At 39.8% G+C, this 16,251-nt stretch overlaps 2 protein-coding genes across 3 annotated transcripts in view; both read right to left on the bottom strand.

Moving 5' to 3' along the window:
* LOC110069491 (transmembrane prolyl 4-hydroxylase-like) overlaps positions 1–4,352 on the bottom strand; it is a 5,166-nt gene extending 814 nt beyond the window's left edge. The window contains exons 1-10 of the mRNA XM_020777015.2: positions 4,068–4,352; positions 3,787–3,871; positions 3,104–3,273; positions 2,278–2,339; positions 1,915–1,949; positions 1,545–1,698; positions 770–827; positions 569–681; positions 319–409; positions 1–88 (exon numbers count right to left, since the gene is read on the bottom strand). The exon at positions 1–88 is cut by the window's left edge and continues 814 nt beyond it. Coding sequence (XP_020632674.2) covers positions 1–88; positions 319–409; positions 569–681; positions 770–827; positions 1,545–1,698; positions 1,915–1,949; positions 2,278–2,339; positions 3,104–3,273; positions 3,787–3,871; positions 4,068–4,214 — 1,003 coding nt within the window. The 5' untranslated portion in view covers positions 4,215–4,352. The remainder of the gene's footprint in view (positions 89–318; positions 410–568; positions 682–769; positions 828–1,544; positions 1,699–1,914; positions 1,950–2,277; positions 2,340–3,103; positions 3,274–3,786; positions 3,872–4,067) is intronic.
* Positions 4,353–5,286: 934 nt separating this feature from the next.
* LOC110069492 (uncharacterized) lies at positions 5,287–16,249 on the bottom strand. Of its 2 annotated transcripts, none has more exons than XM_089298813.1 (6): positions 15,658–16,249; positions 9,754–9,923; positions 8,679–8,772; positions 7,209–7,276; positions 6,830–6,985; positions 5,287–6,130 (listed from the first exon to the last, which is right to left on the bottom strand). In XM_089298813.1, the coding sequence occupies exons 1-5, from the start codon at positions 16,070–16,072 to the stop codon at positions 6,854–6,856; spliced, it is 879 nt and encodes a 292-aa protein (XP_089154939.1). In that variant the 5' UTR covers positions 16,073–16,249; the 3' UTR covers positions 5,287–6,130; positions 6,830–6,853. The 2 variants fall into 2 exon arrangements, with proteins under 2 accessions (XP_089154939.1, XP_089154940.1); XM_089298814.1 differs by having other exon boundaries at positions 9,778–9,923.
* Between the last annotated feature and the right edge of the window lie 2 nt (positions 16,250–16,251).

Here is a 16,251-nt window from a genome sequence, read left to right as displayed (position 1 = left end):
CGGTGCCTCGTTTTGGTTCAACCCTCAGATTAGCTTTGGAGCAATACGCGCTCAGATTGGAGATGTAATTGGATTTCCTTGTCCATGACTATCAAAATAAAAGGAAATGAAGAACAAGAAAACATAAGCGTGGGGAAAAGCAGAGTTGAAATTTATAAACCAATTAAAGAAAGATGGTTGTCATGTGCCTAGTACCCAGCCTTCTGTCTGTTTGCAAGACTACGGGAAGCTTGGGATATTCGATGACACTACCACTCAATGGAGCTCCCCTAAGTAACACAGCTAAATTTTTATTACGTGTGAGTTAAACATGCAAACCTGTTGCTTGAATGTGGCATCATCGGCGATTGGAAAAGCTGTGTGTCCACCTTCCTCGACATCATTGAGAAAGTACAAAATAGTTATGTACCTATAAAATAAAGGGAAATAGTTTTTGCTACCATTTCTTAGATTTATGTTTCTCAAGGATAGTTCAAAACCAGTTGTCCAAGAGAATTTCTTTTCCGTTTGCTTATGCAATTTACGTTATGTGCGTTTAAGCAAGTATGAGTTGTCTTGCCCAACTGACCTGCAGACACGACAATTATCCAATGAGCGGCGATCACAGCAAGAATCCTTGGTGTTAACAGAGTGCGAGTCGTAATGGCAGTGATAGTGACCGTCGGGACCGTATCTTACAGCCTACAACAGATATCCACAAACAGCGCTTAAAAGTGCCCTCCATTACTCGGAAATCTCTGATGTAGTAATGACATATAAGTACACATACCACTGGAGTTTCACTGCCTCTTATTACTTCTATTGGAAGACCTGTGAGAGCAGCTTTTCTGCGAGAAAAGGAGATTAGGTTCCAAGAGTGAACCTCTTGCACTGGTGGTTCGATGTTTAGCCCTTAATCTCTTAGCTGGGAAATTGCTAACGATTAAGAGAAAAGAACGCTATGATATGTTGACAGTTTGAAATGCAAGGCTAAAAATACGGAAATAAAATAGGGCAAATTTAATGGTCAATATTTCGAGAAGCAGAGCTACGATCATGGACAAATTGTGTTGGAAAATGCGCAAAAACATCATGAAATCATAACCGTAATTCCTACAGAATAAGTGTCAGCACCCCCATACCTCCTTTCAATGTTGGAAAGTGCTACAATGCAGATTTGCTTTAGAAAGTGTTTTGTCAACATTGCACAGGAGTAGGGAGGGGCAAGATGAGTATAGAATGAATTTTTCCAACCCTTGTGACCAAGGTTGTAGTATACTAAAGTTTGGGTGTTGTTAAGTTTCATTTCACTCTTGCTCTTGCCGTCTACTTCCTGTTGAAGACTGGCTTTGTTAGTCGAACTACTAGCTTTGCATTTCATTTTGTCTTATTTGTACTAATGCTTGGATCTGCTGACCCAGGAAGATGAGGAATACGAACAGAAGCCTTAGTCCATTTTTACGTTGTAAGACCCCACTGCATTTAAACGGTTGACTAAGATATTGAGATTGGAATGGTTTTTAAAATCTACAATATTTGTAAGCCTTAAAATTCTACGCACTCACTTCATATCGAGTGTCACTGCCACTCTGTCATTTACAGGAAAATCAATGAACGTTTGGTTGCTATGGCGACCCTTGACCTTGGGGTCCAGTCCTCCTACTTCCTTAACATACTTCATGACATCAGCTGGTTGAAATTCACTTCGATGAATCATTCCTGGAGGAACAAATTTGTTATTCAAGAAATTGCTTTTTGGCAGAACTTTCGCCCACCGCGAAAAAATTCAAAGCTTAGTTAAAACTGGAATAATGGAAAAAGTGAGATCCAGCGAGAACCAATTGGAAAGACCCGAGGTTAAGAATTTAGTATTTGATAGGTCATATAGGCTTGGGACTGAAGATTAAGGTTCATTTCGCAACTGATTCAACTCACCCGGCTTACGTTTGCCAACGTTCAACGATTTCAACCTGAAAAAGCGATTCGTGTTAGTTATTTAGTATAATTATAAATACAAGAAACAGAGTTCCAGCTTTCGTATTATTGTGCAAAATGCTACCAAATATACTAAGAAACTGAAAAAGAGACTATTTAGAGCCAAGTGGGATTACAGTTCTTCAAATTTCTCTTCATTTGGGACGGGGTGTCGAGAAGTCATAATTGGCATTCTGTTGAAATTTTGAACCTTTGGTCGCTATTTTAGTCATTTATTTTTTTGCTTTCACCACCTTTGGCGTGTTTTTTCCTTTAAAGCAAACCGGTTGTTCTTTTGAGTAGCGCGTAGCCATGCGTACTTACATCTTCTTTACATCGTTTGTTGTGAAATGTAGATCCCGGATGTAACGCATACCAGCAATGACCTGTAAGAGCGATTGATGAGAAATAAGGCGCTCTATCAAAGGTACCTGACGGTTAAACGTTAGCTAACGAGAATGGCTGCAAAAGAAGATGTATTTCCTGAATTTGGCGAGATGGAAACTACTTGCAATAAGTTATATAATTATTTATATCATATCATAGAAAATACAGCCAATCCGAATACAGAAAAGCCGTTGTATATTCGACGGTACTACACCTTCTCATCGTGCGTTGCGCGTATCACGCATTGATTGTGCTGGCTACAACTAGCGCTCTTTCATGGTATACCATGGAATATCTAGCCTGCGAACGCAGACGTATTTCGGGCTGTCGCTTGTCTCCGCCGAGAAATAACGTGTGCGAACCCGAGCCAGGAAACGATTTCTGTGACGTAATGACTTTTGTTTCTCCTTGGCCAATCAGATTCCATGATAGAATGAAACTCGAGTGCTCTTCGCAGTGAATACCTCGCGCAGTAGTTCTGGGGCTACTTGAGCTAAACTGTGATTGGCTTAAAATTCCTACGTCAGAGAAATGGTTTCCTGGCTCGGGTTCGCAGACGTTATTTTTCGGCGGAGACAAGCGACAGCCGGAAATACGTCTGCGTTCGCAGGCTATGGAATATCCCACTTGTCTCTTGTATTTTCTTAGTAAACACACTCGCCTGAAGGCTGATGAAGGCAAGTGTATATCGAGAAAATATAAGTGATTCGTGGGATATTCCATGGTATATCACGAAAGAAAGTTGCATAACTAATATATATACCTCGTCTATGTCTATTACGTCATCTCGATTGAGATCCCAGTATTCAAAAGAATTCTGAGACAGAAGGGTATCCATTGAATTATGAAGTACGTCACTGTTCTCCAGTCTCCCACTTTCTGCGTATTCAAGAAGTCGTGTAGTTTCGGTCTCACTCAGGAAGTCAGGAATTTCTGAAAATAAGCAACGAGCATGTTCATTTGATATCCTTTGACATATTCTGTTGGGAAGTCGCTATTAAGTTGTGGTATCGATTCCAACATGTACAAGTTGCGTTGCATACGCCATACGGTCTAAAGGAACGCAAAGAGCTAATGTTGGAATTCTTTTGGAGACTGACCTGTGCTTTACGTCAACGTCAAACTTGTGGCCATGGAAGAAAACGTGTCCCACGGAAGCGTAAATTCGAACGCGACAATACCGATTGGCATCATGGGTAGTAATAGTTTGGCGTTGCCTGATTGAGGTTCACATCGTTTCAGAAAGAACGAAAGGAACCGTCAATACACGTGTTCGTGCCTTTTATTCTATCACATTGAAACGTAACACCTTGAGCTTCAATCAAGCGATCGTGAACCACCATTACCCACAATACCTTTCGACATTGTCGTGTACGCTTGTACGTGACAACCTGTGTCTCTGTACTGATGTAGACGAAATTTTTCTGGAAGACGCTGTATACCTACCAAATATGGGGGGTCTCACGCTCAATGTCTTAACTGTAAAAGGCTTCTCGTCCTTAGTAAGCTCGATTTGGCGAACATAGCCAACCTGATGCAACAAAATCATGATTGAATTCAAATAAGAAATAATCTCTTGATTCAAACTTATATTTGTTATTAAAGTTGAAACAAGGAATTAAATTGAAGCAGGAGCCGCTAGCTATGGTCAAATCCTGGTCGAATAATATGTTTTTAATCTCAGCTTGGAAAATATCAGCATTCTAAAACGAGAGGTTATCCTTTACCTTGACTGGTTCTAAACGTGGTAGTTTCGTCCTTCTGATAACACACGGTCCGGGTAGGTCGTCAAATTGTTTCTGTTCAGTTGAATAGCAGGCGACCAGAAAAGCGGTAAACGTCGTTAGAATAATACCATGGCTCTTTGAATCCATTATGAAAATGCTGTGGTTTTAAAAATGCATTTTGCGATCACTCACTGTTATCAGGAAAGATAGGTTTCCAAAAGGAAATAAGAAAAAGCGCCGCGAAAGTTCATTCAAAGATTAACAATCTATGGACGCACGTGCTCGTTCATAGTTACGTAGCAGGTACCAGCCTTTAACGACAACAAGTAAATGGTTGTGGTTTTTGTTTTCATTTTTGTTTTATTCCACCTCGAACATCCTGTTATGTGCATCAAACAGATGTTTCACGATTCTGGAATTCGCCTGCATCGATGAGCTACAGCTAGTCAAAAGAAACTAAGCTTTCCCTTGGTCTTAATCTTTACTGCCATTTGAAATCCACGGGACGAGAATTCTAGAACTTAGAAAAGGAAGATTTTACATTTATTTCCACTTTTTCTACGCAATTCGAACAACACCAATTTTAAAAATTGCTACAGCAATAAAACTTGCCTAACTTTATCAAGTTTGTCTAGTCTTTTTGTGATGTGTCCCACCGTCCTCCGTAGTAGGTTAAGCAAGATTGTGGCGAGATGTTCATCCTTGGTATCCTGGTCATGGCTGATTCAGTAAATGTTGCATGTAAAAACTCGCTTATGTTATCAGGAAAATATGTATTTAGTACAAAACAAAGCAGAGAGAATATGACAAATTTGAAAAATAATCAACTGAAAGTAGGGAGGGGGGGGGGGGGGGTGAGGGTTGGTAATACAATCGATCAAACGGAGGAGGATTAAATCGTTATTCTTTGTTTCCACATGACGTCGACCCCGTATGAGGCTCCCCTGACTTTTTATATTTATCTCCTGTAAGACCTCCAAAATATATATTTTCCTAGCAATTGCTGTTTTCCACCTTGACGAGTGTGAACTGATTCCTTTACAAAGTTGAAGAACTGCAGTTTTTTTCTTTTCTGCGAATCTGTTAATTTTATACGAATATCGAGCTCAAACTTTGCAAAATGTTGATATCATGTTAAGAATAAACCCATGGCTGTGATTTTGTTAAGAGCGTTTTTGGCGTGTACTTTCGTTTGGCAACAAAATATAACAACATCACACGATTTTAAATTAACTTTATTTTATCACTGGAAAGAGCGCTAACGTCTTTCTTTTCTTATTCTAACAAAACTAACGTCTTTTAACAAACATATAAATCTAATATATATACAGATATATCCCGTTATCTTGTTGATATTGATTAATATTTATTAATTTTCTATAACATTTCAAATTGTTAAGTTCTTTTACAATGTAAAAGTAGTTTCGACGATGGCGTAACAATGAAATGCAGCATTGAGGATTAAGGATTCACAATTAACTGGCGCTCAAGACAAACTACACTGAACATGTACGAGAACTACAACCGTGATTGTAAAAGTAATGTGCTTTTTGGGGTTCAGCAAGGAATTAATACGGGGTCAGTGAGGGGAGGTGAATCAGAAGGTATATGCGCCCAGATCGTTTACAAATTATCAACATTTTTGTCAGAATTCATTCAGAAGCCCTATTAACATGACCTGGTATTTCTTCAAAACCACGGTTTAACTAATTTTGGATTTCGTCGGGTGTTACCAGCCCTTGTTCACTTCTTCTTTCCATGTTTATTGCAAATTTTCAAATTTTGTTTATTGGAGAGTAATTTTATAAATTTTGAATCCGAACTTCACATCTTTTGGAGTTTAAATCCCTCTGCACCTTCTCACTCGCCTACCCCACCCCTTTCCCATAATCGCTTCCAGAAAACGAGACCAGCAAAACAGCGTGGTCCCGAGGGGGTTAATTTCTTGTTTCACTACTGAAGTAAAAGTACACGAACATAATCTAAAACTATTGTTGAGTAGGAACTAATAAATCGGCTGATATAAGCTGATTGAGTAATTTGTCATATCGCCATGAACAGACCTACAAATAAGATAAAAAGAAAATAAATGCAAGGTAAAAAGGAAACTCTGCTACACAATCATGCCGGCCTGTACTTTTTTTTATGGAGCTATTATTTATACTACGCCTGAAAGATCTAGTCCTTAGGTAGACTCCAGTGAACTTCTGATAAAGTGCTTGACTGTATGTATATTGCTGTTTTAGCGAAACAGCCCCAAAGAAATTATCAAAAATTCTAATATGCTGTTGAAGTCATGTTCAAAATTCTTATGGGCTAAATTCTTCCGTTAACTTAGTCTTTTCAAGTTTCTTGCAGTAGATATCAAATTTTCCGTTCATCGTTTCAGCAGTCTGCATACGAGCCAAGTGGCCCATCAGGCCAGAACTTATCCCGGTTTCTGTAGCATGAAGTGACTAGAAACATTTCTGCTCCCCCTTTGATGAGACGGCTAGTCCATCGAAAGGTTACCCCCAGCATTAAGTTAGCAGGTATTCTTTTATACACCTGGGTAGAGAGAGGCACTGTGAGAGTAAACTGTCTTGCCCAAAAACACAACGCAATGTCCCCTGCCAGGGCTCGAGCCCGGACCGGTCGATCCGAAGACGAGCGCACTAACCATGAGGCCACCGCGCCTATCACAAGCATCATAAAGGTTGCATATTATTTCCCCATGGGCAAATGTTCCAACCTATATCATCAATACAGATTGTTTTTCTTACCAAAGTAGTTAGGTTCCTGATCCCTCATTCCGTGGTGTGATCCTGGGATAAGGACATACAATACTGGCTTTGAACACCATCAGGAAAATACTTGTCCCAGTCATCTGGCAATAGCGGTTCAACCAAATCACGCAAGTCTACCAGCTGTGCGATGTACTGCGAACACATATACAAAAAGTCAGTGAGTGTAGAATTTCCTGAAAAAAGTACAACTGCTTTCTCTTTTCTTGTACATTTTTTATCAAGCCAGCAACGCGCTAAAAGAAAGATTGTAAGCTTATATACGGGACAAGTGCATTGCGGGTCGGGTGTGATAAGAGTTTATTCCAGTCCAATTGTTCACGATGCTCTATGCCATTAAACATATGGTGGAGTTTACCTCATTAAACATAGCCCCATTGAATCCTTCTTGCAAAAGACAGCTAGGCCGCATGTTTCTGTGTAAATCTATGAGAGTAACTCATAATCAGTTTGTTTTGCACATAGACTTATCGATGTATTTACACAGAGAGTATTATATCATCTAAGACTGCAAATGGAAGACAGGTGGGATTTATCTTGGAAAATATATTTGGAATTTTAGTGAAGTAGTTAAACATGGAAATTTCACCAAGGAAGAAAAATGTAATTTTATTGCATCTCGAGCTCGGGGATATTAGAAACCATATTGGTATGTAGTTTGTGCCTGTTCTACCTACAAATGTCTCATTGATAAAGACGAAATGTTGATTAGTCCCGAGCATGGGACATCGAAAGAATCTGAGTCCCCGACAAGATGTCGAACCCTTGACCTCCCAGATATTGGTTGGACGCTCTATTGACTGAGCTACCAGAGATTCTTGGTCAGAGTTAGGCCATTTTACGAGGTCCATATGTGACATTCTTCAGTTTGAAACAAGAAAGGGCCTTCACCTCGCATTCATCTTACGTCACTTTAATTACCGTTCAGAGACATGGCATTTCTGTAGCAAAAGCGCCACTGCTGAGCTAGAAAAAGCCAACGACCGTGCCCTCCGTTTCGTTTTCAATGAAAAGGGAACGCCATCTTGCCAACTACTTAACAAAATTGGCTTATCGTCACTTCAAAATCAAGGTCTAGCAAAAAATAGTCTGTACGGTTTTTAAAGTCATTTTTAATGATCAAGCTCCAACATCCATCAAAAAACTGATAGACCTCAGAAAAAATAAATATGATCTGAGGGGAATGATGACGTCTTCAAACTGCCTCGGGCCAATACCACTAGCTATGGCCTGAAATCGTGGAGGTTTACAGCGCCAAAACTTTGGAACCCTCTGCCGGACGCTCAAAGAACTATTAAAACTTACAAGGCTTTTAAAATAGTATTAAAAAAAGAAAACTAGATTTGACAGGACTTACATAGTGCAATGTATGTAGTTAATTACTCTGTCGATTTATTAATTAATTTTACGTTTGTGCATATGTAAAGGAAGTTTTAACTGTTTTTTTTCAATATTTTAGCTTATTTTAGCTAATTTTTCTAATTCCATATTCATTTTACTTTAATATTTCTCTCCTAGTGATATACCTGTAAACTAGCTTGTGAACTATTGTAGTGCACCACCATAGCTAAGTGTATAGTCACATTAAGCCAGTATTGTATTGTATTGTACTGTGTGGTATTGTATTGTGTTGTGTTGTGTTGTGTTGTGTTGTGTTGTGTTGTGTTGTGTTGTGTTGTGTTGTGTTGTGTTGTATCGTATTTTGTATACACGCGTCTTGCATACTGCTAGGATCAGCAATGTCGAAATAGTCATGTGTCATCCCCTTTCTTTCCACGCTCATCCTCTTCTCTTTCTTTTTTTCCCCTTATTTCTTTCCCTTTCTTACCAAAACAGTTTGCTTCCTGATCACTCAGTCCATACCCATACTGGCTTTGAAACCCGTCAGGAGGATAGTTGTCCCAGCTGCATGGATCGTAATACTGAAAACACACAAAATGCCAAAAAATAAAACAAAGTAATATTTCTACTGCACATACATAATAGAATAATTGAAAGCCAAGATGTTCGCTCAGACAAAAATGGACTTTTAAGTATTAATTTTGAGAGATGAAAGACAACGGAGATGTGTGCATGGCGATAATTCGAAATGAAAAAGGCTAAATTCTGCTTTTGCAGAAGGAATGGAAAGCCTCATGTGTAAGGAATATATGAGCTCAGCTCTGATAAGCTTCACTCTGATCGCGAACAAAGGCACCTGAGAATCTAGTCATGGCTCGAATTTAACAATCACTCAGAACAAAAGAGTATGAAGAGCATCTCATATGAGCTTCAGTTTCAAGGCAATCGTTCTAAATTTAGCTTTAGATACGGCATCCATCGCGGATAATATCTTTTGCCGCAGTTCAAATATATAATCTTTCATCTTTCATAATCCGCGGTATCGCGGATAATGTTACCACGGAAGTCGTTTAGATGTTTTGGTTGACGATGAAAATGCGTGTAAATCTGCCTAGGCTGTCCACGTGGGCAAAATCCGCGTCACTGGATTGGCTATTCCCAAGTGACGAGGAAAGAAGAGAAACCTAATCCCCCATATTGGATTTATTCCTGAGACAATCCTTCTTGAAGTATTGTTAGATATGGTGCCCAGTTTTTCTGTGGATAATGCATGTTACCATGAGCATTGCGTGGACGTTCTCGCGCACCCTCGGGCTGTCCAGTTCAACATAATCCACGTGATAAGAATGACTATTTCCTGATCCTCCTGGGACGTCCGAAACCCGGAGTAGTCTAAATATAGCTTGAGAGGGATTTCCTTAGAGCGAATTAACTCTTCTAATTACCCTCTGTCCACTCCTCCTGTTAATTTATGTTCACCAATACCGAGCAAACAGCTATGCTAACTTGCAAAGATTTTAATGTTAATTCTAATACTAGCTTAGCGTCCTTAAGTCATGCACCTTTGCATTCAGCATGCCACCCACCATTCCCCATGGATCCATTGGGCCACGAAACACGCCCATTGCAGCGGGTTCGGCACTAGTGGAGTTGTTTGACTCCAGTGACTCCATTGACGACCTTCTTCTCATGTTTACTTTGGCGGGTGGACGTTTAAAGGAAGCATTGCGTTCTGGAAAGCAAGAAAAAAAAATGTTAAGAAGTTCGCGCAACCGGCGGTAACGCTAATTGTTTGTGGGTGTGGTTACTGATATCGAACATCATACATCGAACATGCGCACTAAATAATGAACTAACAGTTATATTCTAGTTCAAGAGACCACAGTTATAAGTAACTTTGCACGGATTTAACGATCACGGACGCTCGGTGAGCCCTATTTTCTCTGGACAGATCATTTTTTCCTCTTTTACTACGTTTTGCCAAAATATGAAAAAAACAACATGTATTCCATTTGAAAAATTTGCCCTACGTACCATCAAAACTTGTTCTTTTAAGCTGTTCGTTAAGCTGTGCGGCAGTTCCAAATGCAACTTTGAGGGTTGCGTTTTATGAAAAAGGGTCAATGGCAATGTTTAGAATCAACAGCCCAACAGATACTTATCTTCAATATTCTTTGAGTGAAACCCTGTGCTGAGGTACTTGAGCATTGTTTTAAGAAAAATAAAATAAGAGCATTTTTCCACACGCCTTATTTTTTTAATTTTTCATTTGCTCATTTGTACATGTAGTATGAATTTTTTTACATAGTTTTCGTTAAGAAAGAAAAATTTCGTATTAAGGAATTAAGTTTTGCGTAACTTGCTAGTAGTACCGGCTCACGCGATGGAAAAATAGCCAACAGTTTGCGTATCGATTTCCCGTTTCAAACCTAAATGAAGTGAACGAAATTAAGCTCCGCTCTGTTTGTTTTTGGAAAGTCAAATAGACATTGTTCGCAGTATGCTCGCAGTGGTAAGCTTGGCGAATGATCTACACGCTAGTCGAACCGATATTTTCGTTCTGTTAATGATGATCTTAGCAATTTAGAGCTAAAACAGTAGTGATACAGCGTACGGAAAAATAAAAATAAAATTTCTCAAGGTATTAAAAGAAATTTTCAAGGCGGAAATAAATAAGTATGTAACACGCAGCGCAGTACATAGCATACCGTAAAATCCCACGGTATAGCCCTGGATTTATATAACTTCATAAGGGATTTTGGGTGGGCTTATAAACGGGGGTGGAAGGGGGGCGGGGGTGGGCTTATATCCGGGTGCATGTAAGCGAAGTAAAAAAACTGTTTCGGAAAGACGAGATAAAACGTATCTGAGAAACGAATTAAAGCTATCATAACATTACATTTAGAGTTATTAACCTATCACCCTATTAGCCCATAACTTGCGATTAAAAATTTTGACATTGGTAAAGAAACGCAAAAGGAACGCACTTACACATTAGATAAACTTATATCCGGGGGGTGTATATCCGGAATAATATCTTTGTTAGCAAATAGAGGGGCTTATATCCGAGGGGTCGGGGGGGGGGGGCTTATAAAATAACCGAGGGGACTTGCGCGTGGGATTTTACGGTAATCATTCAAGCGCAGTTTGGTCTTATTTGGTGGTGCTATAACGGGATGGCAAGAATGGAGTCACGTGAATTTTAGAGTGCTGCGGTTTGTTGGAAACGAGAAAAAACGTCAATCTTAAGGTTCGAAAGTTACTGGAGAAAAGACACGGAAGTGATAAGTTCTCTAGGCCACCAAATGTGATCCACCTGAAAAACATTGAGCCTTACTGGGACAAAAGGCACGGCTTTGACGTGATTTCGAGGAAACCATTTCAATTTTGAGTCAGGAAGCCACTGCGAACAAAATGGAAATCACGCTTGTCAATGATCGACAGTGAACAAAAGAGTGAAACACGAAAGCGCAAATTTCAATTTCGACAGCCATTCATGCGATAGAATTATTAATTTTTCATAAGCTTTGATCTTCCTGTTTGCTGTCAGGTCTTAATTAAGCGTGACTCTTTATCGTGAGCGAAGAAACGAACATAAACCCAACGGGAAATATATATAGGGAATTTCCGATTTCAAAGAAAAAGCAAGAAACCGAAATCGAAAAAGAAGGCCTTCTTGTTAGTTGTTCGACTTCCACAGCAAGTCAAATGAAATTGAGTCAATTTCTGATCTCATCATTTATCTTGTAGCTAACTGTTCTTAAAGAAACAACTGGGTACATTCTTTACGCGAGATCTATTCTGCGAGCCTCTAGTCTCTTGTCACAAAATTCGAGGAAATATAAGATATGAAAACATGCTATATCATTTGGACGCCACCATGCCGCCCTTGCATTGTTATTTATTAAGCAATAGAAAACATTTTCCGTCTTTCTATTGAGTAAGTTATATTACCAAGAAACACAAGGGGAAGTTTGGGGGACGAGAAAATGCGGTGGAAACACGAGCCACAGGGGAATGTCTCCACAACGTTTACGAGTTCTCCCAAACCCAAAATATTTTCCATTTCTGTTAGAAAAGACTGCGATGAAAACAAATGAGTCGTTCACCGTTCGATTATCAAAATATAAATGTGTTTACTTGCGCTATCATGACGTCAAACGCTCGTGGTAATGCGGCATTTCTATTTGGTTATAGAAGTACGGCTTTTAGCCTACGCTTTTGATTATTAAAAGGGTGTTTTCTAAATGGCTTCAGTTTGAAGCGTTTTTCATGAAAAGTCAGATGAAGGCGCATTTGCTTACTGTAATGTTTAGCCAAATGAACTCTGAGATTCATGAGTCAAACTATTTCCTGGAGCTTGCGTCGCGCACGTTCTCGGTCTTAGTTGCCTGCTTTTCATGCAGAAATAGTGCACATCCGCATGGAAGCTATTTCCCAGCAGCTAATAGTTCCACTTTTTCTTAAAGCCACATGTCCCGAAAGGGACGTGACCGCTGACGTTTCATGATAGAGAAATTCTCACAAGGGATTGAAATATTGATGGTAGAGGTTTTTCTCCGAAGTCAGGTTAGACTCAGGCAATATTGTTCAGTATCTGTCAACTCTCGTTTTCTCGAGCGGGAAATTCTAGCTCGAAATGACCATTAATTTTCCTTTCAGATTGCGATAGATCACGTTTTGAATAACGCAGAGGTTACAAGTTCTTTAACACTTCTACTCTTTCCTCTTCCCTCGTGCTCTGCCGGAAGACGACTGTTTTTTTTTTGGGGAAGTATGAATTTGGTCAGCGGCGACAGACTGCTTTCTAATTTCCGTTTGTAAGAAGCTGGTCTGGACTGACCCAAAATTTCCCGGCTGCTCCCGAATTGGCGGCAATACATGGTTTGTTTAGTACAAAATGTGAGAAATCCCACGAGAAGCGGGCGTTGATTACGGGTTAACTAAAGATTTCCTCCGACAAGGATTAAAACTTCAAGTCGGTATACCGAGTGAACAGGCCAACTTCAGAAAAAAGTAGGACTTGTGCAGTTTGATTACTGCAGGATCGTTCGGTATATATCGCCAGATTAAGTCATAGAGTTCTCTTAAGGTGTTTCTATTAATATATATTTTTTACTTCCTTGTTCTGGAGAGGCCGTGAACGAAACAAAACACCAACACCCCTGTTGCGTCTCAAATGCGGCTGTTTAAACTGTTTTTTTTACGCCTGTTGCGTCTCAAGTGCGGCTGTTTAAACGTTTTCAAAGGGCCACACAAACTTTGTTTGCCAGAATGTCCCGTAAGATGTAAACACATGGCGGAGTGTTGTCAAAAGCTCAAAGAAAGTGCGGCAAACTGGTAAAAGACTGTGTTCCTGTTGACACTGGCCCCTAGCCAGTTACCGGGAAATCACTAAGAACTAAAATGCAAACATAAACGACACAAGATAATTGCTTGTTACCCCACTTTTTGTAGGATACCAGAAAGGCTTTGTCTTAAGATCTTTCAAAAGTTACGATGAGTATTCGACGAACGAGTGAGAGCCCATTGGTCGTTGTTTTGAAATCAAGTGCGTGTTGCCTGAGCCCTTAAGGCCTGTAATTGTTCAAGACACACTAGAATATTGTTTTTTTCTTTTAATTTTCCGTTTAACCGTCGGGACTTTTGATTTAGAGTCAGTTGCCGAAAAACGAGTTACCCCCGCCTTTTGCAGAGTTTTTTTTTAAAGATAAATATCTACAGCCAGTGATCCAAATGAGCAACCATTCTTAAACAAAACAAAAGCGGGCATGTAAGCTAGTACTTGTGGTATAGATAAACTCATCATCAAGACAAAGGTGTCTAGCGTGAGTAGAACACGTGTTGTAAGATAAAAGAATGGATGGAAAATGATGTCACCGTACCTATTGAAATAGTTTAAATTAAAGAATACATTCTACTACTTCCTGTAAACATTCCTGAGTAGTTCAATGAATTGAGTTTCATGGAGGTTGCCTTGTGTTTCCTTGTGAAAGAGGAAGACCCGTCCACAACTAACTGGGAAAGAGATAATTATCACGACATCTTTAAAAATTGTTAAGTCAAAGCGTGAAGCAGTTGTTGGGTGGCAGGGCGATAAGCGGTATCACAGCAATTATCTGTAAATGGCTAAAAGCGTTGAAATGTTGATACGCGTAGCGCAAAAAGTGAAAATCGGATTACAAACTTAATGTGTTAATCATATACACTAATGCTTTAAAATTTGCGGGTAAGAGAATAACCCTTAATTCTAACGTTACTCACTATGTCTTAGTCATCACCAAGCGCGTGCCATACGGAACAATTTCAATACTTGGAGATGCCGTGCTTGACATAACGCCCTTAAAACCTGGCGCAGACTCAATATTTGTGATCGTTCTAGCACCCTGCTTGTTTTCAGATGAGTAAAGCGACCACACTGCTGGATTCCGTAAGCAGGTGAAAATCAAATTCCCCTGGTATATATTTGTCACTTCCGGACTTTCGTCTAGCACTCGTGCCTAAGCGATTCTTTTCTCGTCTAACTTTCATCACGACAACAGTTTCCAATTTACAAGAATAACTTCGGCCTCTTTTACCGCCCATTAACTTATGTAGGGAAACACTTATGGAAAGTAGATATCTCAAGAGCGTTATTTACTTGAAGTGAAGGCTCACAACCCATCAAAAGCGAACAAGCAGACATTTTGCCGAGCTGAAGCCATGTGCCGTGTTATGGTAACCGACCCCCAAATACGCAAATTGCAGAGGAATCAGTGGCAATAAAGATGAAAAGGGAGAGGAAATAGAGTTTATTTCGTCTTTAGGATTAAGAGGTTCCAATATTCGTATGACTTTTTCCAATGGAAACCAGTCTTAAAAATTCTACCATTGAGACTAGTCCGACAACTTTTCACTCGAAAGATCCGTGACGGCATCAAAGAAAACAACTGAAAAAACATTTTTTCCTCCAGATAATACAAATTGCCTCGAAGGTATTTTCTTTTATCCCTCTGTTATTTCTTTATTAATTAGTTTTTCTTCTTCTTCCTCAAGCTTCTATAATACGTTTATCCTTGCGATATTTGAAAACAACAGAGCGAAATCTGTTTAGAAATGGCCTCTCTCACTGCTAAAATTGGTAATTTAAATCAGTGTGTCCTTGGCCACGACAGAACTTTTAACCGGAATAGAATCTCATTGCATTGAGCATTGTTGCATATAGTGTAAAGCTAAATTCTTGCTGAATTAAAGCTAAATTTTCGTCCTCGAATCGAGGCAGAAATGATTACTTACCAAAGGATTTTTTTCTTTCTGAAAGAAATTAATCTACAAATCAATTCAACAAAGAATCATGCCTATAGCGCACGATGAGCACATGGTCATTAAAAGGACTGCAGGTACACTTCGTATGCAAAATTGTTAATGATAGCTAACTATTGTCGTTGAACAGAGTAAAATGTAGAGACATGACACTCGCACTGTACCTTTCAGTTTCGGCTTGAACCTGAACGCTCTGTACGGTTTGCTTCCTTCTAAGCTTCCCAGCTCCTTGACTTCGACGATTTCTTGCATCTTCCGAAGAGCACAGCGAAACCTGGTCTTCCATGTGGAGGGATCGGGTTGGTCGCCTTGCCGGTATTTTCCGGTGTGTTGTGCCCAGCGTTTAAAGAGCTCCGCATGAGTTTCGAGGACGAACTCTGGTTTATCCACCCGCACCCAGGGAACTTTGAACAGTCCTTTCTCTCTGTCGATCCACTCCAAGCCATCAATACCTCCTCGGTTGATCTGCTCCTCTAACCACGGTGTAAAACGCTGTCGTTCCTTCGGCACCCTCGAAGAGCCTTGGCCGCGTTCGAAGAATCGATCTTCTGACGAAACTCGCATCTTCTTAGATAACATTTTTCGAGTCTTGCAGTTTCGTGCGATGAGTTATTTCCGAATAACAACTCAGATCAAGCTTTTCTAAACGGCTTTCGCTTTCCTGCTTGGAACTTTCACTGCGTACAGGCTGACTTATCACGCTAGATTTCTCTGCGTCGAGCTGTGAACTACAAGATTTGGAAGCTCAAGCAGACAAA

Source organism: Orbicella faveolata, unplaced genomic scaffold (assembly GCF_042242905.1).
Source record: "Orbicella faveolata isolate gen_17 unplaced genomic scaffold, um_ofav_v1 contig_3, whole genome shotgun sequence".
NCBI lineage: Eukaryota > Metazoa > Cnidaria > Anthozoa > Scleractinia > Merulinidae > Orbicella > Orbicella faveolata.
Note: the sequence above shows the minus strand (reverse complement) of the source record. Positions and strands in the feature narration are given on the sequence as shown.